Here is a 15904-nt window from a genome sequence, read left to right on the forward strand (position 1 = left end):
TAGAGGCACTGCGAGAGTATCGAATGCAAATGACTAAGTCGAGTTCACAGAACAACTCCATTACCAAATTATTACATATCTCAGAAGATCTGTAAAAGCTAAGGGAATTCTGCTTCGTCCCAGTGGCAGTGACTCACACTTGATTCTGTTGACCAAAACATATTTGTTTACAGTGTCACACTTTTCTGAACTAAATTTGATCAACGTTGAGCAGAATAATTATACTATGGGTGCATCTCAATCAACTCGCTAGCTAAAGTTGTAAACCATAATATTGTGTACATGAATTTGGGCACTGTAAGGACAGTAAGGATGATGGCTTACTACACATTGGGACACTTGGAGTCTAGTTCTGGCAACATGACAATGTCCTCATTTGTACAACATCACCACTGTTAGGTTAGCAGAACTGATATGTTTATTGCACATTTTTTCAATGTTATTTAAAGTACATTATGATAAATACTTTGTTTGTTACATATACGTGCAACATTTCAGCTGTAAATAAATTATGTTTGCTAGATTATGTTCATTACCTGTCTAGCGATGTATGTTTATGCTGACATATAATTAAATCATGCTTTGTATTTTTTTTAAAACATTCATTGCGTGTCATTATGTGTAGTGAGTTTGTTTGTGATTTTTGTTTCACGCTTCAGAACTTCCATTAAGGGAACAGTGGCTGCATCTGAAATTACATACTTCTCTACTATATAGTATGTGAAAAACAGTATGCGAGAAAAGAAGTGTCTGAATTCACAATACTCATAAAAGAGTAGGCAAAAAGTACCCGGATGACCTATTACCCCCAACGAGATTCTAAAGTGTGCATGGACACTGGATGCTTCTCATTTCTTATTTGTGCATCCTCGTATCCTATCCTCACTTATTCAAAACAAGTAATTACTAAAGAGAGTTTGTAATTTTTGGATGCAGCCATATAGTGAGCATCGATGCTCCCTGGTTTTCACGGAGCATTGGGGGACTTTTTAGGGAGGAAACGTTTCAGTGCACTGGAAGGGTTTTGAGATTGAGCCCTTAAGGTGGCCGAATCCCTGATCAGACCTGACTGTTGAGACGCACCAATCTTCTGCAGTGCTGCTTTTGATGAAGTTTGTGGCATTCACACTGTTATTTTCCTGTTTCTTACTGTGAAGCTGCATTGAAATACATGATGCATTTTGTTAGGCCTTAATCTCAAGTTTTAGGAAACGTCTTGTCATTCATGCTATCAATAAAAGTCATATAAATGTGAGGGGAGTGGATTCCGGAATCCACTGCCGTTTCAATGTATATCTAACGAGAAGTAAGGGATAAGAGCGAGGCGTCGGGGTCCTGATCAGCCTGTCGGGGTTGTATTCGCTATAACAACCGCCTCGCTTATCCCGCTTATAACATGGCTACCTACCAAATAAATCAATAATTTGTCACAAAATATTGATTTAAAAAGGAGTTTATTGATTTAAAAACGATTACATTTTAATGACATGGCTTGGTTGAATTCTAATGTAGAATGCGGTCTGTTATTTCTAAGTATAACACACCGTTGCCATGAAAAACAGAGCGCTATGGACGCAGGATTCTAACCGTAGAGAAGGAACGGACTAAAGAAAATAGTCCGTTCCGTCTCTACGGTTAGAATCCTGTAGGCAAATATAGTTTTGGATGCAGACGTAATCACTGCAGCACTCTATGTTTAATTAACATATCATATTCCCTTTTTCTCAAGAATTGAGAAAAAATTTTTTTCTGGAATCATATTTGAACCATAATATCTATTGTTTTATAATTGAAATCCTAACAAACTTGTTTTTTGAAAGTCTGTAAAAGTGTATATTTCGATAAATTGCAAAGACCAAGTTTGTGTGCTAAGTTAGTTCGCTCCTCAGACTCATTTGCTACCACTGCTTATTAACATGATTTAGCATGCTATAGCTTCAGAATGTAAAATATTGGACATGTCTCAGGCTTATGCGGTGGATTGAATATTTTATTACTGAATTAATGAACAATTCAGAATATTGTTTTAGGCTATAATCTAAGATTGCACTGGAGAAGTATATGGAGTCTTTTATGAATATGGGTCACACACCCGCTAACTGACATAAATGATTGTGGTATAAAGAATAATTTATATGCATTTGGTTTAAGGCTAAAGGATTGATTATCTTATGTTTTATTGTTTGGATGATTACCTGCTTTAGCCTCACATATATTTAAGTCTGCTTGCAGTCTGTGCTCCCCATTTAAAACAAAAGAGTGAGAGATTTATGGTCCACCATTTTATTATGCCTTCCTTTGTGGTTTAATAATGAGATGAACAAATTGACTGTATTGTATAATCAATAGATTACATTGAATCTTATTAGCTGTAGAAGCAGTTTGGTTTCTGAGAGGTAAGTGAGGCTCTGGCCCAACAATGACAAGACGTGATGTGGTAGCTTGCCATTGACTGTCTGCTAGGACAAGTGTATTGAACTTGATCCTGGTATAGCAGCTCTGACAAGTAGGTGAAATACTTGCTATCTGTGGACCTTCTCCAATTACACTATTTCATGGGTTATTTGATTCAAAATAAATAAAAACATGGCCTCATATTACAGTTACATTGAATAGTAGCCTGACACTGAAAATCAGAAACGAACATGTTCAGCTCTTCTTCAGCATTTTATTATGGCATAGTTGCAGTTGAATAGATGAGATGTTGAATAAATTACAATGTTCATTTAAAGTTGCAGGGTAACATTTCTGTGCCCAGAAATTAGGCAGTGTAAAAGTGCATGTGTACCAGAACATTTAATATATTATAATAAAAATATGCAATATGTTACATTCAAAAAGAAATAAAAAGTAATATATATATATGAAGAGTTCAGATGCAAAAGCCTCTAAGTGCCATCTGAAATTTTCTTCTAGAATGATCATTTTTATCAAGCTCGTAAATTTAAGTTCAGTAATTTCACTTAAATTACAATTAATAGGTCATTTTCATTGCCATTTAAGTGAAATTACTGAACTTAAATATACTAGCTTGATAAAAATGATCATTCTAGAAGAAAATTTCAGATGGCATTTAGAGGCTTTTGCATCTGAACTCTTCATATATATATATATATATATATATATATAGCATGTGTGACAGAATGTAATTTTGAGGCTAGACATCTCAGTGCACAGAGGACATTTATGTTGTAGACTTTCTTTCTCATTTATCAATGTATATTGCTATATCAGGGACCCTGTTGTAGCATCCTACAACGTAAAAAAAAAGAAAAAAAGGATGACATCTAGTCGAGAAGAATAATATTACATTACGTTAATAATATTCACGTTAATCAGATATTGGTTGTGTCCGAAATCACCCCTATACCCTCATATCAATATCAAATTTATTTCTAGAACACAGTTCAAGTAGGATTGAATGTGAGATTGATTAAGTGCACTCAATAACAATGGTTTCGGACACCCAAATGGCTGTTCCCTCAAATAGTGCCCTATTTAAAGTCTCTATGAAAAGTTTTTTGGCTTTTAGTATGAATATGTTAGCCTTACTGTTATCTATAATCTAGTGTTCTCCAAACCAATGGCAAAATTCGCATTTAGAAGACCAAACCCAACGCTGAAAATGAAAATCAGGTTGATGTCAAAATCCAACAACAGATTGACTTTCAACCCGACTTTCATTTCCGACCAAAATCCAACATCTGTCCGACGTTGGATGTTCTGACGTCAACCCGACAAGTAAATGTAGTTTGTTACTGTCCACCTCTGGCTATGATTTGTTTCAGTCTGCTGGGTAAAATCCTTTTGTCAAACAGTAAAGCAAGCGTTCCACAGTCTTCTAACACGATGACTGATCACCTTAATTCAACTAGAGCCATATTAGAGAGGTGTAAATGTTTGGTGCAATCATAAACAACACAGTTACAGTATAATTAAGATGGTTGCATACACATCACAATAAGATAGACTTGTTAGCGAGAGCTTGCGAGTCCATGCAAGTGTGTGTGCATGCATGTATCCTGGTCCTTTTCTGCTGAAAGTCATCTTTTGTTGGCTAATCTAATCTATGAAGGGTATAGCAGTCTCCTTTCCTGTCCCTTGAGAGGGACAATTTGTCGACACAGACATCAGTGATGCGATGACACTCCTCGAACCTCATCACCTGATGAAGGACTCAAGTTTGGATTGGTTAGTTGTTAGATCACATGATGGAGAGATCCACCCACAAAACAGGCTAACTTTGGGACATAAATAAGATGCCAAAAAATTGCAGATATGACACAAAATAATGCTGAATTTCTAGGATGTTAATTGTAATATTGCTATTTGTTGCATTATCAATAGTTCAGGTATGATAATCAGAAAGAAGGGAAGAAGGGAAATGCAAGAGGAAGCTGCTGATGCATTGCAGATAAACTGCGTATCCTGGGCAACCCCTCCCTTTCCTATCCATACACGAAGCTTTCTTTATGACATCATCACATCCTCCAACCTGATGATGTCCCGAGAGAGATATGTGACTCAGCCAACAGACTAATGCCTTTGCTCCCCCTGTAAGATTTGTCCACCCTAAAACTCAACCACAGTCCAATCTCTCAAATCTATCAATTGCTGTAAAAGTAAAGATGTTGTGAATATGAGAGAGCAAATGACGGATCACGTGACCCTGAAGACTGGAGTAATGATGCTGAAAATTCAGCTTTCCCTTCACAAGAATAAATTACATTTTAAAACATATTAAAATATAAAATAGCAGTAAAATTGTTCACAATATTACTGTTTTTACTGTATTTTTTTTATCAAATATCGTCGACCCCAAAGTTTTGAACAGTAATGTCAATAAAAACAAAATCTAAAATTGATTTGAAATTTGAAAAGTTCATTTTAACCCCTCCCTTTCCTATTCATACGCATATGCTGTAAAAGCAAAGATGACAGTCGACTCAAAAAGATGTCAATAATGACAGTTGAGGCTTTAAAAAGCAAGACTAAAGCAATCTATAGTTTTTCGATCATTCGGTCCTGCATTTGAAATGCAGAGATAGTGGATTTGAGCTACTCATCCACTGGATGCATGGGGTGAGGGAGTGCGTTCAATAACTGTGAGGAAAACTGCAACTAGTCATCATGGGGGTGAGCTAAATGAACACAGTTTCTCCTGTCATCATTTTTGCCCAATAAAAAGCCCCCTCCTGGGAATTTTGAGCAAGCATTCAGATCTAACACATCTGTTTGGCTTTGTGACACCCAAGTGCAAGATAGAGTGAGAGAGCGAGAGAGAAAGAGAGAATTGAGATAATAATGGATGTCAAGAGTCTTACCACCTCTGCTTAGTTTAAGGAACAGCTCACCAATACATGAAAACCAGGGGCGCTTCCTCCAAGGAGGCAAGGGAGGCAATGCTTTATCCATATTATAAAATTATCCATATTACAAAAATAAAACAATGCAAATATTACAAAATGTGGCCTTAAAAGTGTATAAATCACTAGTTTTTCTAAAGTAAAGGTCAACAGCGACACAGCAGGTAAAGTTACAGCAGGAGGCCGCGTCTCTCTTGCCTCCCCTGATCACATTGAGTTTTCATTGAGAACAGACTATAGCATGCGGGTTTGATGGGGGGTAATTGAGAATGAATGGGGGAAAGTTATGATTGGATGAATGGTTGGATATGATGACCAGTCTGTGACCATCTGTGGATATGTGATCAGTCTTTACCGAGCTTGATGACTGATGAAAATAAGTTGACTTAAAAAAGAACAGCTGAATGTATTTAAATATTTAAATCAATATTTAACTAAATTAAATATATTGTTTAAATTGTTACTGCCTTTAGTTATTATTTTGGAATAAATTTAAAATGCGTAAAAACACTAATTTGATGAGATTTATATTTGGTTTTAACAAATAGAACAGTAAGTTCATGTAAAAATAAAAAATGTAATTGTATTTGGTTTCTCTTTTTATGTAATGTTTATTTAACCAGGAAACCGTGACAGCATTAAGTGTAACTGGAATGAATTTTTTTTTTTTTTTTTTTTTTTTTTTTAAACACACAAAAAAACCTGTGAGGGTTCGCCTCCTTATTATTGCCTCCTTAACGAAATTACGGTAATTATGACCGCATGAACACAGCATGAATCTGCAGGATTCGGGTGGTACAGCAGTCACATGGTACAAGTTGAAGCTCTCAGAAAATTCCCAGTTTATGGCCCTATGCCCTCATTCACTATTAGTCCACTAATATAGTTCACATGAAGGAGTGAATGAAAACGAAAGAGCGAATTTGGACAATGTGTGCCGGAAAGGCTGCCACTTCTGTGAACAGTTCTTGCTGTTCTTGAAACATAGCAAACTAGCAGCTCAAATAGTAGGCTAATGAAACGATGTCATAGAAACTATGTAATCAAACAATGTAATAATCAATTAAAAAGACCATTGCTGTGCTTTATGGGATTAAATGAGTGCACCCGATAACATCCACTATGGTTTCAGACATAACTACAAATGGCTATTCCCTCAAATAGTTTCCTATTCTTAGTTCCTTTACTTTTAAACGGTAATGCATATGATAATATGCTATTATCAGGCTCATATATTTACAGCATATTACTCATGATCCTTATAACACCTACTGCAGTTTTTCTCTTGCAGAGTATATGGAGATATGATGTTGAAGCATGTTTTTTTTTACTTCTCCAACTCTTAAGTGCATTGATTGCATGAGTATATACACATGTTGTAGGAGTGTCTAATGATATTGGATTTTGTCCATGACATGGACCATTAAGGCTCTCTGCTCATATGATGCTGCTCTCTGCTTCCACGTCGATATGCTGACTCCCAACATCTTCGTTCAGCTAACCACCTTGGGGGGGGATGATGAGAATACGGCCATGAATCACAGCTAAAAAAGAAACCAGCAGGGGTCTCTCAATCTCTTACACACACACACACACTCCAAACACACATGCATTAACCCATTCTCTAACTCTCCCCTCGGTCATGAATAAAACATTGCAGGCAGAAAAACACACTGAGAGGGAGAGGAATGGAAAATGTTTAGTTGAAGTTAGGTAGAACCTTAAATGAGTCAAGAATTGCGCAGATCAATGTATTTCCAAATGCTTTCAGATATAAAACACTTCTCACATTGTCTACAGATTACTGCTGAGTCATCCGGTCTCATCAGGGGAAGGAACCGAGCAAAAGAATCCCTTCAGGGCTGATTTAACAACAGTATCCTCCAGAGGTTTAAATCAGCATCAAGCCTCCATGCACTGCTACACTGCATTTGTACCAGAGCTTATCTTGCAACCCACATTTTTTGCAACCCATTTGTATGCACTTTTTTTCTTTTTTCTTTTTGCACCAAATGACAAGTTTTAAAAGATCCCATTCGATTTGTTACGTTTCTGTTCTTGGCAGACGTTTTCTTCTGAAAGTCACTTACATGAGCGTCTGCCTCCAATAATGCGCTGCATACCTCCCCAATCATTCTATATTAATAAATCACAGACTGCGTACGTGCCTCATCACCTGATTCTGAGCTCACTGCCCGTAATATCGTCACGTTATAGCTGGATCTCCAATAATACATCACAGTGGGCTGGTACTGTAAGGGCGTGCTCTGCAGCATTACTGGTGGCCTGCATTGAATTTTAAACCGCACTGCTCTGCATGGCCACAAAAGCACCTTGAGCGACAGGCGTCCTGCTCCACAGGGATGATTTGCACATTTAAAATGGATGGTCTTCTCTCAGGGCTGGACATGCAGAGTGGACAGTAGAGACATAAGGTCATTGAGTTCAGGAGCTCTTCTTCTGCTGCTCTGCATGATTGCACGCTGGCTAAATCTGGCTTCAATGCTCAGACACAGCGAATCCAATGACAAAGCAAATAGGCCTATAATTAATTGGAAATATCTCATTTTAGTCCTCTCAAAGGGACAAATTCGTCATCCTCTCTTGGTTCAATAGGAATGGCTTGGAACAATTTCTGGTGATATGATTAAACTCTGCAGAGCAATAGAAAATAGGCTATAGGAAATTAGCAGTTGCTAATGCTAGATGTCTGTATAAGGTCAGAGTGACTTTCAGCACTGTGTAGCTCCGAATGAAGCACTTTGGTTGAATTATCTATAGCGACTGCAGTTCTGGATCAATCAATTACCATCTCAACACTCTCGGGTTGCGTTTTCTTAACTGAAGTATCTTTAAAACGTATGCTCAAACAGATAATAACAATAATGAAACTCTAAAATGTTGCTAAAAACGATGCACATCTTTGGCATGTTATGAGCCTCTTGACAGCCCTTCTGCTCATTTTTCTCAGGTTTCATTAGAAAGAGGGAGGTTAGATAAGCCGATACATCATATGTCCTTCAGGTTACTCTATAAATTCAAATCCTTGCCATGTGAAGCAAATAACAGCAGGTTTTCTGTAAGAAGAAGTCAGCACTATCTGACACATCCTCCCAGTAGACGGAACATGACTTGCATACTTTGTCTATTCGGAAACAGAAGGATTCTGGTTAATAAAAAATAAGTCATTTGTCAACCAGCACAAAAATGTGCCTAACTTCAAGGATGACACAATAAAAGTATATGCCAACATTTAATCATTTATGTTTAAAATGAAAACAACATACATTGTTCTCACTGTTGAGTAAATGCTGTACAATTTTAAACTCTTACCCACATTCTGCAAAAATTTTGATTTTTTAGGTAGTGGGTCATAAATAGATCATTTATTTTAAATAAGCAAATAAATGAATTGAGATCAAAAAGCCATGCAAACTGTTGCCTTCATTTTTCAATTTCTAAATCTATTTTTTCACAGTGCAAGGCACATGTCTGCTCAATGTTTCTCTTATAAGAATTCAACTCATCAATGCCACATTTTCTAAAGAAAATAGGGTTACACTTTATTTTAAAGTGACATTGTTACAGTGTATTTAGATTACACAAATAAGTAATAATATGCGCCTACTATATGGTTAGGGTTAGTTACTTGAAATTATGCATAATTTACTGTTATGCATCATGTGTAACATCACCTTAAAAATAAAGTGCTACCGAAAATAGTCATTTCATAGTTGACTTAGCACACTACAGCTAAATGCCCTTGAATGTGTCTGAGATCCGGGCCGCTGTCCTTGGTGCTGACTGTGGACGCTCAGTCAGTGATTGGGCTGCGTGATCAGACTCTGTCCAAGTACCAATGATGTCACGTCGAGTGGAACTGTAGCCCTATAACATCATAATAAATAGCCTAAGAAAGACGTGATATCATATTGTAATTCTATCGAAACCAACGTATATTATATTCTGTAAGAAATTGTTCTTTTAAAACTTTTTACAACCATTCAGGGTGCAAATTGTGACGTTTTGGAGGGTGCTTTATCAGAAAATGTTGGTTATAGGGAGCGTCTTAAAAGTAAGCTTAAAATGTATTTATTTTTACACAAAAAAGTGTATAGACCTATACAAATTTCAGTTGAGTTCTTAAACATTTGTATAACCGCAAAAGTTTAGTGGGCTAAATGTGCACGATAGCGAACAGAGATGCGGGAATCACTGTCTATGATAAAACAAAATTATGCCTACTCATAGTTTATCAATTTTATTATAGGCCTATATGATTAACACCACAAATACATCACAAACTTTTAGTGTCTTGTTTAAAAAGTCTTTAAATGTCATTTTTAGAAACCTTCCAACAGAAAATATTTTTTGAAAGTTATTTTTATAGGTCATTAGCCACCCAAGCACTCGTTATGTGTGACTATAGGAATCTGAAATACTGATAAAGATAAGAGTAGCAAGCAGGACCCTCCCACATCGTCGGATCAATGGTCCAGTCAAAACAAAGCCTGAGTTTTTTCGTAACAGCGCCTCGACTATATAAAGGCAGGTAGAGCTGCTATCCAGCGCTGAGCGAGCCACACTCACTATATATTCACTACTTTACCTCACACTTCTGTTCATCTGCACGTTCACACCCGTCCGTCCGGATGAGTTATTCGATAGACACTATAGGGAGTCCCTACCGGAGGGTAATGGACACCAGGACGAGCTATTCGAGCCCCTCCAGCGGGTTCCGCTCCCAGACCTGGTCGAGGGCAAGCCCGAGTTCTTCTTCCTACAAGAGAACCTTCAACGTCCCGGTGGCGCGAGCTTACGGCTCAACGGTTCTGAGCTCCACTGACAGCCTTGATTTCACTCAGACCTCCATCCTCAATGGAGACTACAAGCGCTCCAATGAGAAGGAACAACTCCAGGGACTCAACGACCGCTTCGCGGGCTACATCGACAAGGTGCACTTTCTGGAGCAGCAGAACCAGCAGATCGAGGCGGAGATCCAGGCACTGCGGCAGAAGCAGGTGTCGCAGTCTCAGCTGGGCGAACTTTACGACCAAGAGCTGCAGGAGTTGCGCTCCATGCTGGAACAGGTCCACAACGAGAAGGCGCAGATCCAACTGGACACCGACCACATTGAAGTAGACATCCAGCGCCTTAGGGACCGCTTCGATGAGGAAGCCCGCATCAGGGAAGAGACGGAAGCGATCGTCCGTGCCATGAAGAAGGACATGGGTGACTCAGCACTCGTCAAAGCAGAGTTGGAGAAGAAAGTGCAGTCCCTGCAGGACGAGATCGCGTTTATTCGCAACAACCACCAAGAGGAGCTCAGCGATCTGTTAGCGCAGGTTCAGGCGTCGCAGATCACCGTGGAGAAGAGGGACTACCAGAAGACAGATATCACCGATGCGCTGCGAGAGATTCGCTCGCAGCTGGAGGGCCACTCTACGCAAAACCTCCAGCAGGTGGAAGACTGGTTCGTGTGCCGCTACTCGAAACTCACGGAGGCCGCTGAGCAAAATAAAGGCGCCATCAAATCCGCACGGGACGAGATCGCAGATTATCGCCGCCAGTTACAGTCCAAAACCATCGAGTTGGAGTCTGTCCGAGGAACCAAAGAGTCTCTGGAGAGGCAGCTGAACGACATAGAGGACCGACACAACAATGACCTTTCCAGCCTTCAGGTAGGCTACATAATCAACATTTAATTTTGGCATTTCAAGAAAAAGGGAGTTTAATATGCAAGTCTGATCATCCAAATGTGCGTGTTGTTTTATAAGTGCTTTAAAGTGCACTGAATGGTGAAAAACATTACCGTATCTAATAGTGTGTTTTTAATCTAAAATAATGTTCTTCAATTTAAGAATATGCCATTTAAAAAATAATATTGTTAGACCACTACTCTGAACATTGTGGTGGACAATGGTTGCAGCCTTTGCTGCAGTAGTCCCTCATAAATCACTTTGACTTTTAAAATGTGTTGCAGCTCTCCGCAATAATAAAATCAAGTCGCAGTTAAGTCTGCATGACTGTTTAATGCTATTTCCTCTGAGCTCACTATTGTAGAGAATGAAAAGCCGAGAAATAGACTGGACATTCACCAGAGGATTTGCGTATGATGGTTCATTACATCATAGGTGCAGTGGAATGGTGTTAGAAAGGGTTAAGGAGAGGCAGACACCCACAATGCAGTCTCTCCTCACTCTTTGCTGAGTCAGAGCAGAGGCAGGGTTCGCTCATTGGCTGTGTCCTGAAATCACCTCATGCACATAAACTCAATGCACCTACTGATTGTCCTTGAAGCCATACAGTGATGCTGTGAATTATAATGTAATTGGTGCAGTGAGAGCATTAGCATCATACCCACAAATAGTTCCTTGTAGAATAGAATATCCATTAACAAATGATTATCTTGAGAATATGATTTTTTTTTTTTTTTCAGTCTTCAGCAATAGATTTATTTGACTAAGCTGTCACAATATTTTGTCTGACTCACTAGGAAACCATCCACCAGCTGGAAAATGAACTCAAGAGCACGAAATGGGAGATGGCACGGCATCTTCGTGAATACCAGGACCTCTTGAATGTCAAAATGGCACTAGATATTGAAATTGCTGCGTACAGGTAAGATTGGGATCAATTTAGCAAATGAGTATGGTGTAAATGCTATTTATTTGTACTCATTAATATATTAATAATATTATAAATATAATTATTGATATTAAGTAATATGTATTGATATTATATAATATATAATATTTTATTATTTCAATATTTTGAGTAATATTTATTATTTATTAACAATTTTGATAAATATGTATTGTTATTATTATATAAATTTTTTTGTTTAACATTTAATATTTTATGTACCATGCAAATGAGAATATATATTATATTATTTTATGAAAAGAATTTTCAATTCTTTAAAATGCAATTATTTGTATTTTGACAAATTTTGTAGCCATGAAAAAAAATATTTTTCAGAAAAGAAAATTACATATAATTTTGAAAATAGCCTAAACCACAATTGTATCTCCTTCTTTTATGCCTTTCGTTTTTTATTTAGAAAACTTCTTGAAGGAGAGGAGAGCCACTTTAGCACTTTCCCATATCGCCAGACCGTCACCAAAGGCCCCAAGGTCAAAAGTGAGCCGCCTAAACTTAAAGTGCAACACAAGTTTGTAGAGGAGATCATCGAGGAGACGAGGGTGGAGGATGAGAAGTCTGAGATGGATGTGGCTTTGGCTGAGATGGCAGAGGAGTTGTCAGCTGCCAAAGAGGAAGATGAAGGAGAGGAGAAGGGAGAGGCTGAGGGTGAAGAAGGTGGAGATGAGGAAGGAGAGAAAGGAGAGGAAGGTGAAGGTGAGGCGGAAGAAGAAGAGGAAGTGGTTGCCTCAACCCAAGCCAAAGTAGCCTCTGGAGCCCCTGCTGAGGATGAAGAGGAGGGAGAGAAAGAAGGAGGTGATGAAGAACAAGAAGAAGAAGCTGGAAAGGGTGATGAGGAGGAAGAGAAAGGAGAGGAGGAAAAGGAGGGTGAGGAAGACAAGAAAGATGACGATGCAGAGGAAGAAGCAGAAGAAACTAAGTCACCCAAAGCAAAGGCCTCTCCTGAGAGTGAGAAAGCAGAAGAGAAGCAGGCCAGCGGAGGAGAAGAAGAAGGAGAAGAAGAGGGTGATGAGAAAGATGAGGCAGATGCAGGTAGCGACAAAGGATCAACAGATGAAAAAGAAGCCGAAGCAAAGGAGCAGCCTAAGAAAGCAGAAACAGAAACGGTAAAGGAAGACAAGAAGGGAAAAGAGGAGAAAGAAGAGCCCAAATCTGAAAAAGACAATGCAACTGTGACAGAAACCAAGACGGAGACGCCTAAACCAGAATCTCCAAAGAGTGAGAGTCCAAAGGTCGAAAGCCCGAAGGAGACACCTAAGACAGAGACTCCAAAAAAGGAAGCCCCCAAAAGTGAGTCTCCCAAGACTGAGAGTCCTAAGAAAGAGGAACCTAAGGAAGAACCACCCAAGAAAGAGGCGCCAAAGTCAGAACCACCGAAAGCTGAAACTAAAGAAGATTCCCCAAAGCCAGCAGATGAGAAAAAGAGTGAACCAGAGAAAAAGCCTGAAGAGAAAAAGAAAGAGGCAACCGTGAATGGAGACATGGCCAAGAAAGACGAGAAGAAAGAATCCGATAAGGTGGTCTCCAACGGAGTGGATGAGAGCCCAACCAAAGATGAATCGAGCCAGAGGGTGGTCATCACCAAGACGGTGGAGACCATCACGACTGGGGAAGGCGGAGTCAAACAAGTCACAAAAACTGTTACCGTCACGGAGAAAGGAGAGGAGGTGGAGGAAGGCGTCCAGGAAAAAGTGGTCTCCAAAACCCCAGAGAAGACCGTGAAGTCCACTGAAGCAGATTAGACCCGAGCGTACAGCTATAGCTGACTGAAGAGGAACTGGGGAGGAAGCATTCAAGCAATCAACACAAAATGAACATAACAAAGAAATCATAAAGCTCAACAGATGTACCTAATTACATTAACCACACTAAAACAAGCATAGAGAGAAGCCACAAGATGCGGCAAGCTAAAAAAATGCATGTTGAGTGACAGCTTTAAATGGGTTCTGCTGCGAATGTGGTCCGGGACGCCGGGGACTCACTTTCACTTTTGTTCTAACTGCAATACCTGGGGGAGGGGGGCGGTCACTTGAATGTGGCATCTGCATGCCAGCACAGGGGGAGCGCGCTCCTCGTTCTTTGAGATAGAATCATAACCACCCTAATATAAAATACTCGCAGCGTGGTGGGGAATGACATTTGCTTCAAGTTAGGGTAACAAGGGTCGTAGAGATATGTTCTTCTGACAAAGTAGCCTTATAAATATTATTATTGCGAGGACACCAACTGAGCCAAAAATGTAAAAAAAATTATAAAAAAAAGGACGAAGGCGATGGTGAAAATAGCCCATGGTCATATACACTCAGTACATAAAGCAACTAAGAAACTCTTAGCCTTAAACATGCTTTTTACTGTTGTCAGTTATGTTTACCTGATGAGTGCATTTGAAAATAAACCTGTCAATGCGCATATACATTCTTGTATGCATAGGATTGACTTGAATTCAACTACTTACCGTTAATGAGGTGCTACCGTTTGCTGTCCCATGTCTTTGTTCATCTGAATGAATTTCTCAGCAGCATTTGCTCAATAAACATCATATTAAAAAACACTATATATTTGTTGTCTTTTTTCCTCATGTGGAATGCATTTGGTATGCATGTCTTTTTAATGCACATTATTTGAGAGAGTGGTTTACAAAAAAAATGTCTTCAAGTAAATTCAAAAGTGAACACATCAAGAAATTAAAAATGAAAAAAATCCATAAAATCATATAAAAATTACACACACACACACACACACACACACACACACACACACATATATATATATATATATACAGTTGTGGTCAGAATTATTGGCACCCCTGTTAAATATGATAAAAGATGGCTGTAAAAAATAAATGTTTATCCTTTTGATCTTTCATTAAAAAAAATCACAAAAATCTAACATTTCATTGAAGTAAAATAATTGAAAGTGTGGCGTAAATCACATTATGAAATAAACGTTTTTCTCCAAAACATGTTGGCCACAATTATTGGCACCCCTAGAATTTTTTATGAGTAAAATATCTCTCTTAAGTATATTCCCATTAATATTGACATTTTTTAGCACACCAGGGGGACTAAGAACATGAAATTGTCTAGCTATAACTTCTTGTTTCACAGGAGTTTAAATATGAGGAAACACACTGGCCAAATTTCCTTAATCATTCATCACAGTGAGTAAAACCAAAGAATATAGTTCTGATGAGCAGCAAAAGATTGTTGAGCTTCACAAAATAGAAAGTGGCTGTAAGAAAATAGCTAAAGCATTGAAAATTCCCATTTCCACCATCAGGGCAATAATTAAGAAGTTCCAATCAACTAAAGATGTTACGAATCTGCCAGGAAGAGGACGTGTGTTCTATTTCTCCAAGGATCACAGATAGAGAATTGCAGAGATTAGTTAAGACTTGGGGTCAGAAATCCCAATAATTTTTTTAAATCAAACAACCCCTATATCACCACATGTTGTTTGGGAGGGTTTCAAGAAAAATCCTCCTCGTTCCTCCACAAACAAACTCCAGCATATTCAGTTGTCAGACTAAAAAACTAAAAAAAAATGCTTTTTGGCAGCAAACCCATCTGAAGCCATCATAAAAAGTACCCCATGCCCACAGTTAAATATAATATATTATATAACTGTGGGCCTATTTTTTGCTGGAGGTCCTGGAAATATTGTTCAGATACATGGTATCAGGGATTCTAGCAAATACCAACAGATAAAAAATCAAAACCTGACATCCTCTGCTAGAAATCTTATAATGGGCCGTGGTTAGATCTTCCATCAGGACAACGGTCTAAAAAACCCCCATCAAAATCAACACGAAAATGTGTCACTGAGCACAAAAAGCTTCTGCCATGGCCATCCCAGTCCCCTGACCTGGATCCTAT

The 15904-nt window shown here is 38.6% G+C and overlaps 1 protein-coding gene across 1 annotated transcript; it reads left to right on the plus strand.

Moving 5' to 3' along the window:
• The first annotated feature begins 9914 nt into the window (after positions 1–9914).
• Positions 9915–14587, plus strand: nefma (neurofilament medium chain a). Its single transcript, XM_082140718.1, has 3 exons — positions 9915–11047; positions 11863–11987; positions 12430–14587. Exons 1-3 carry the CDS (start codon positions 10019–10021, stop codon positions 13769–13771), a joined length of 2496 nt encoding a protein of 831 aa, XP_081996844.1. The 5' UTR covers positions 9915–10018; the 3' UTR covers positions 13772–14587.
• The last annotated feature ends 1317 nt before the right edge of the window (positions 14588–15904 follow it).

This window comes from Leuciscus leuciscus, assembly GCF_965113295.1.
Source record: "Leuciscus leuciscus genome assembly, chromosome: 16".
NCBI classification, from domain to species: domain Eukaryota; kingdom Metazoa; phylum Chordata; class Actinopteri; order Cypriniformes; family Leuciscidae; genus Leuciscus; species Leuciscus leuciscus.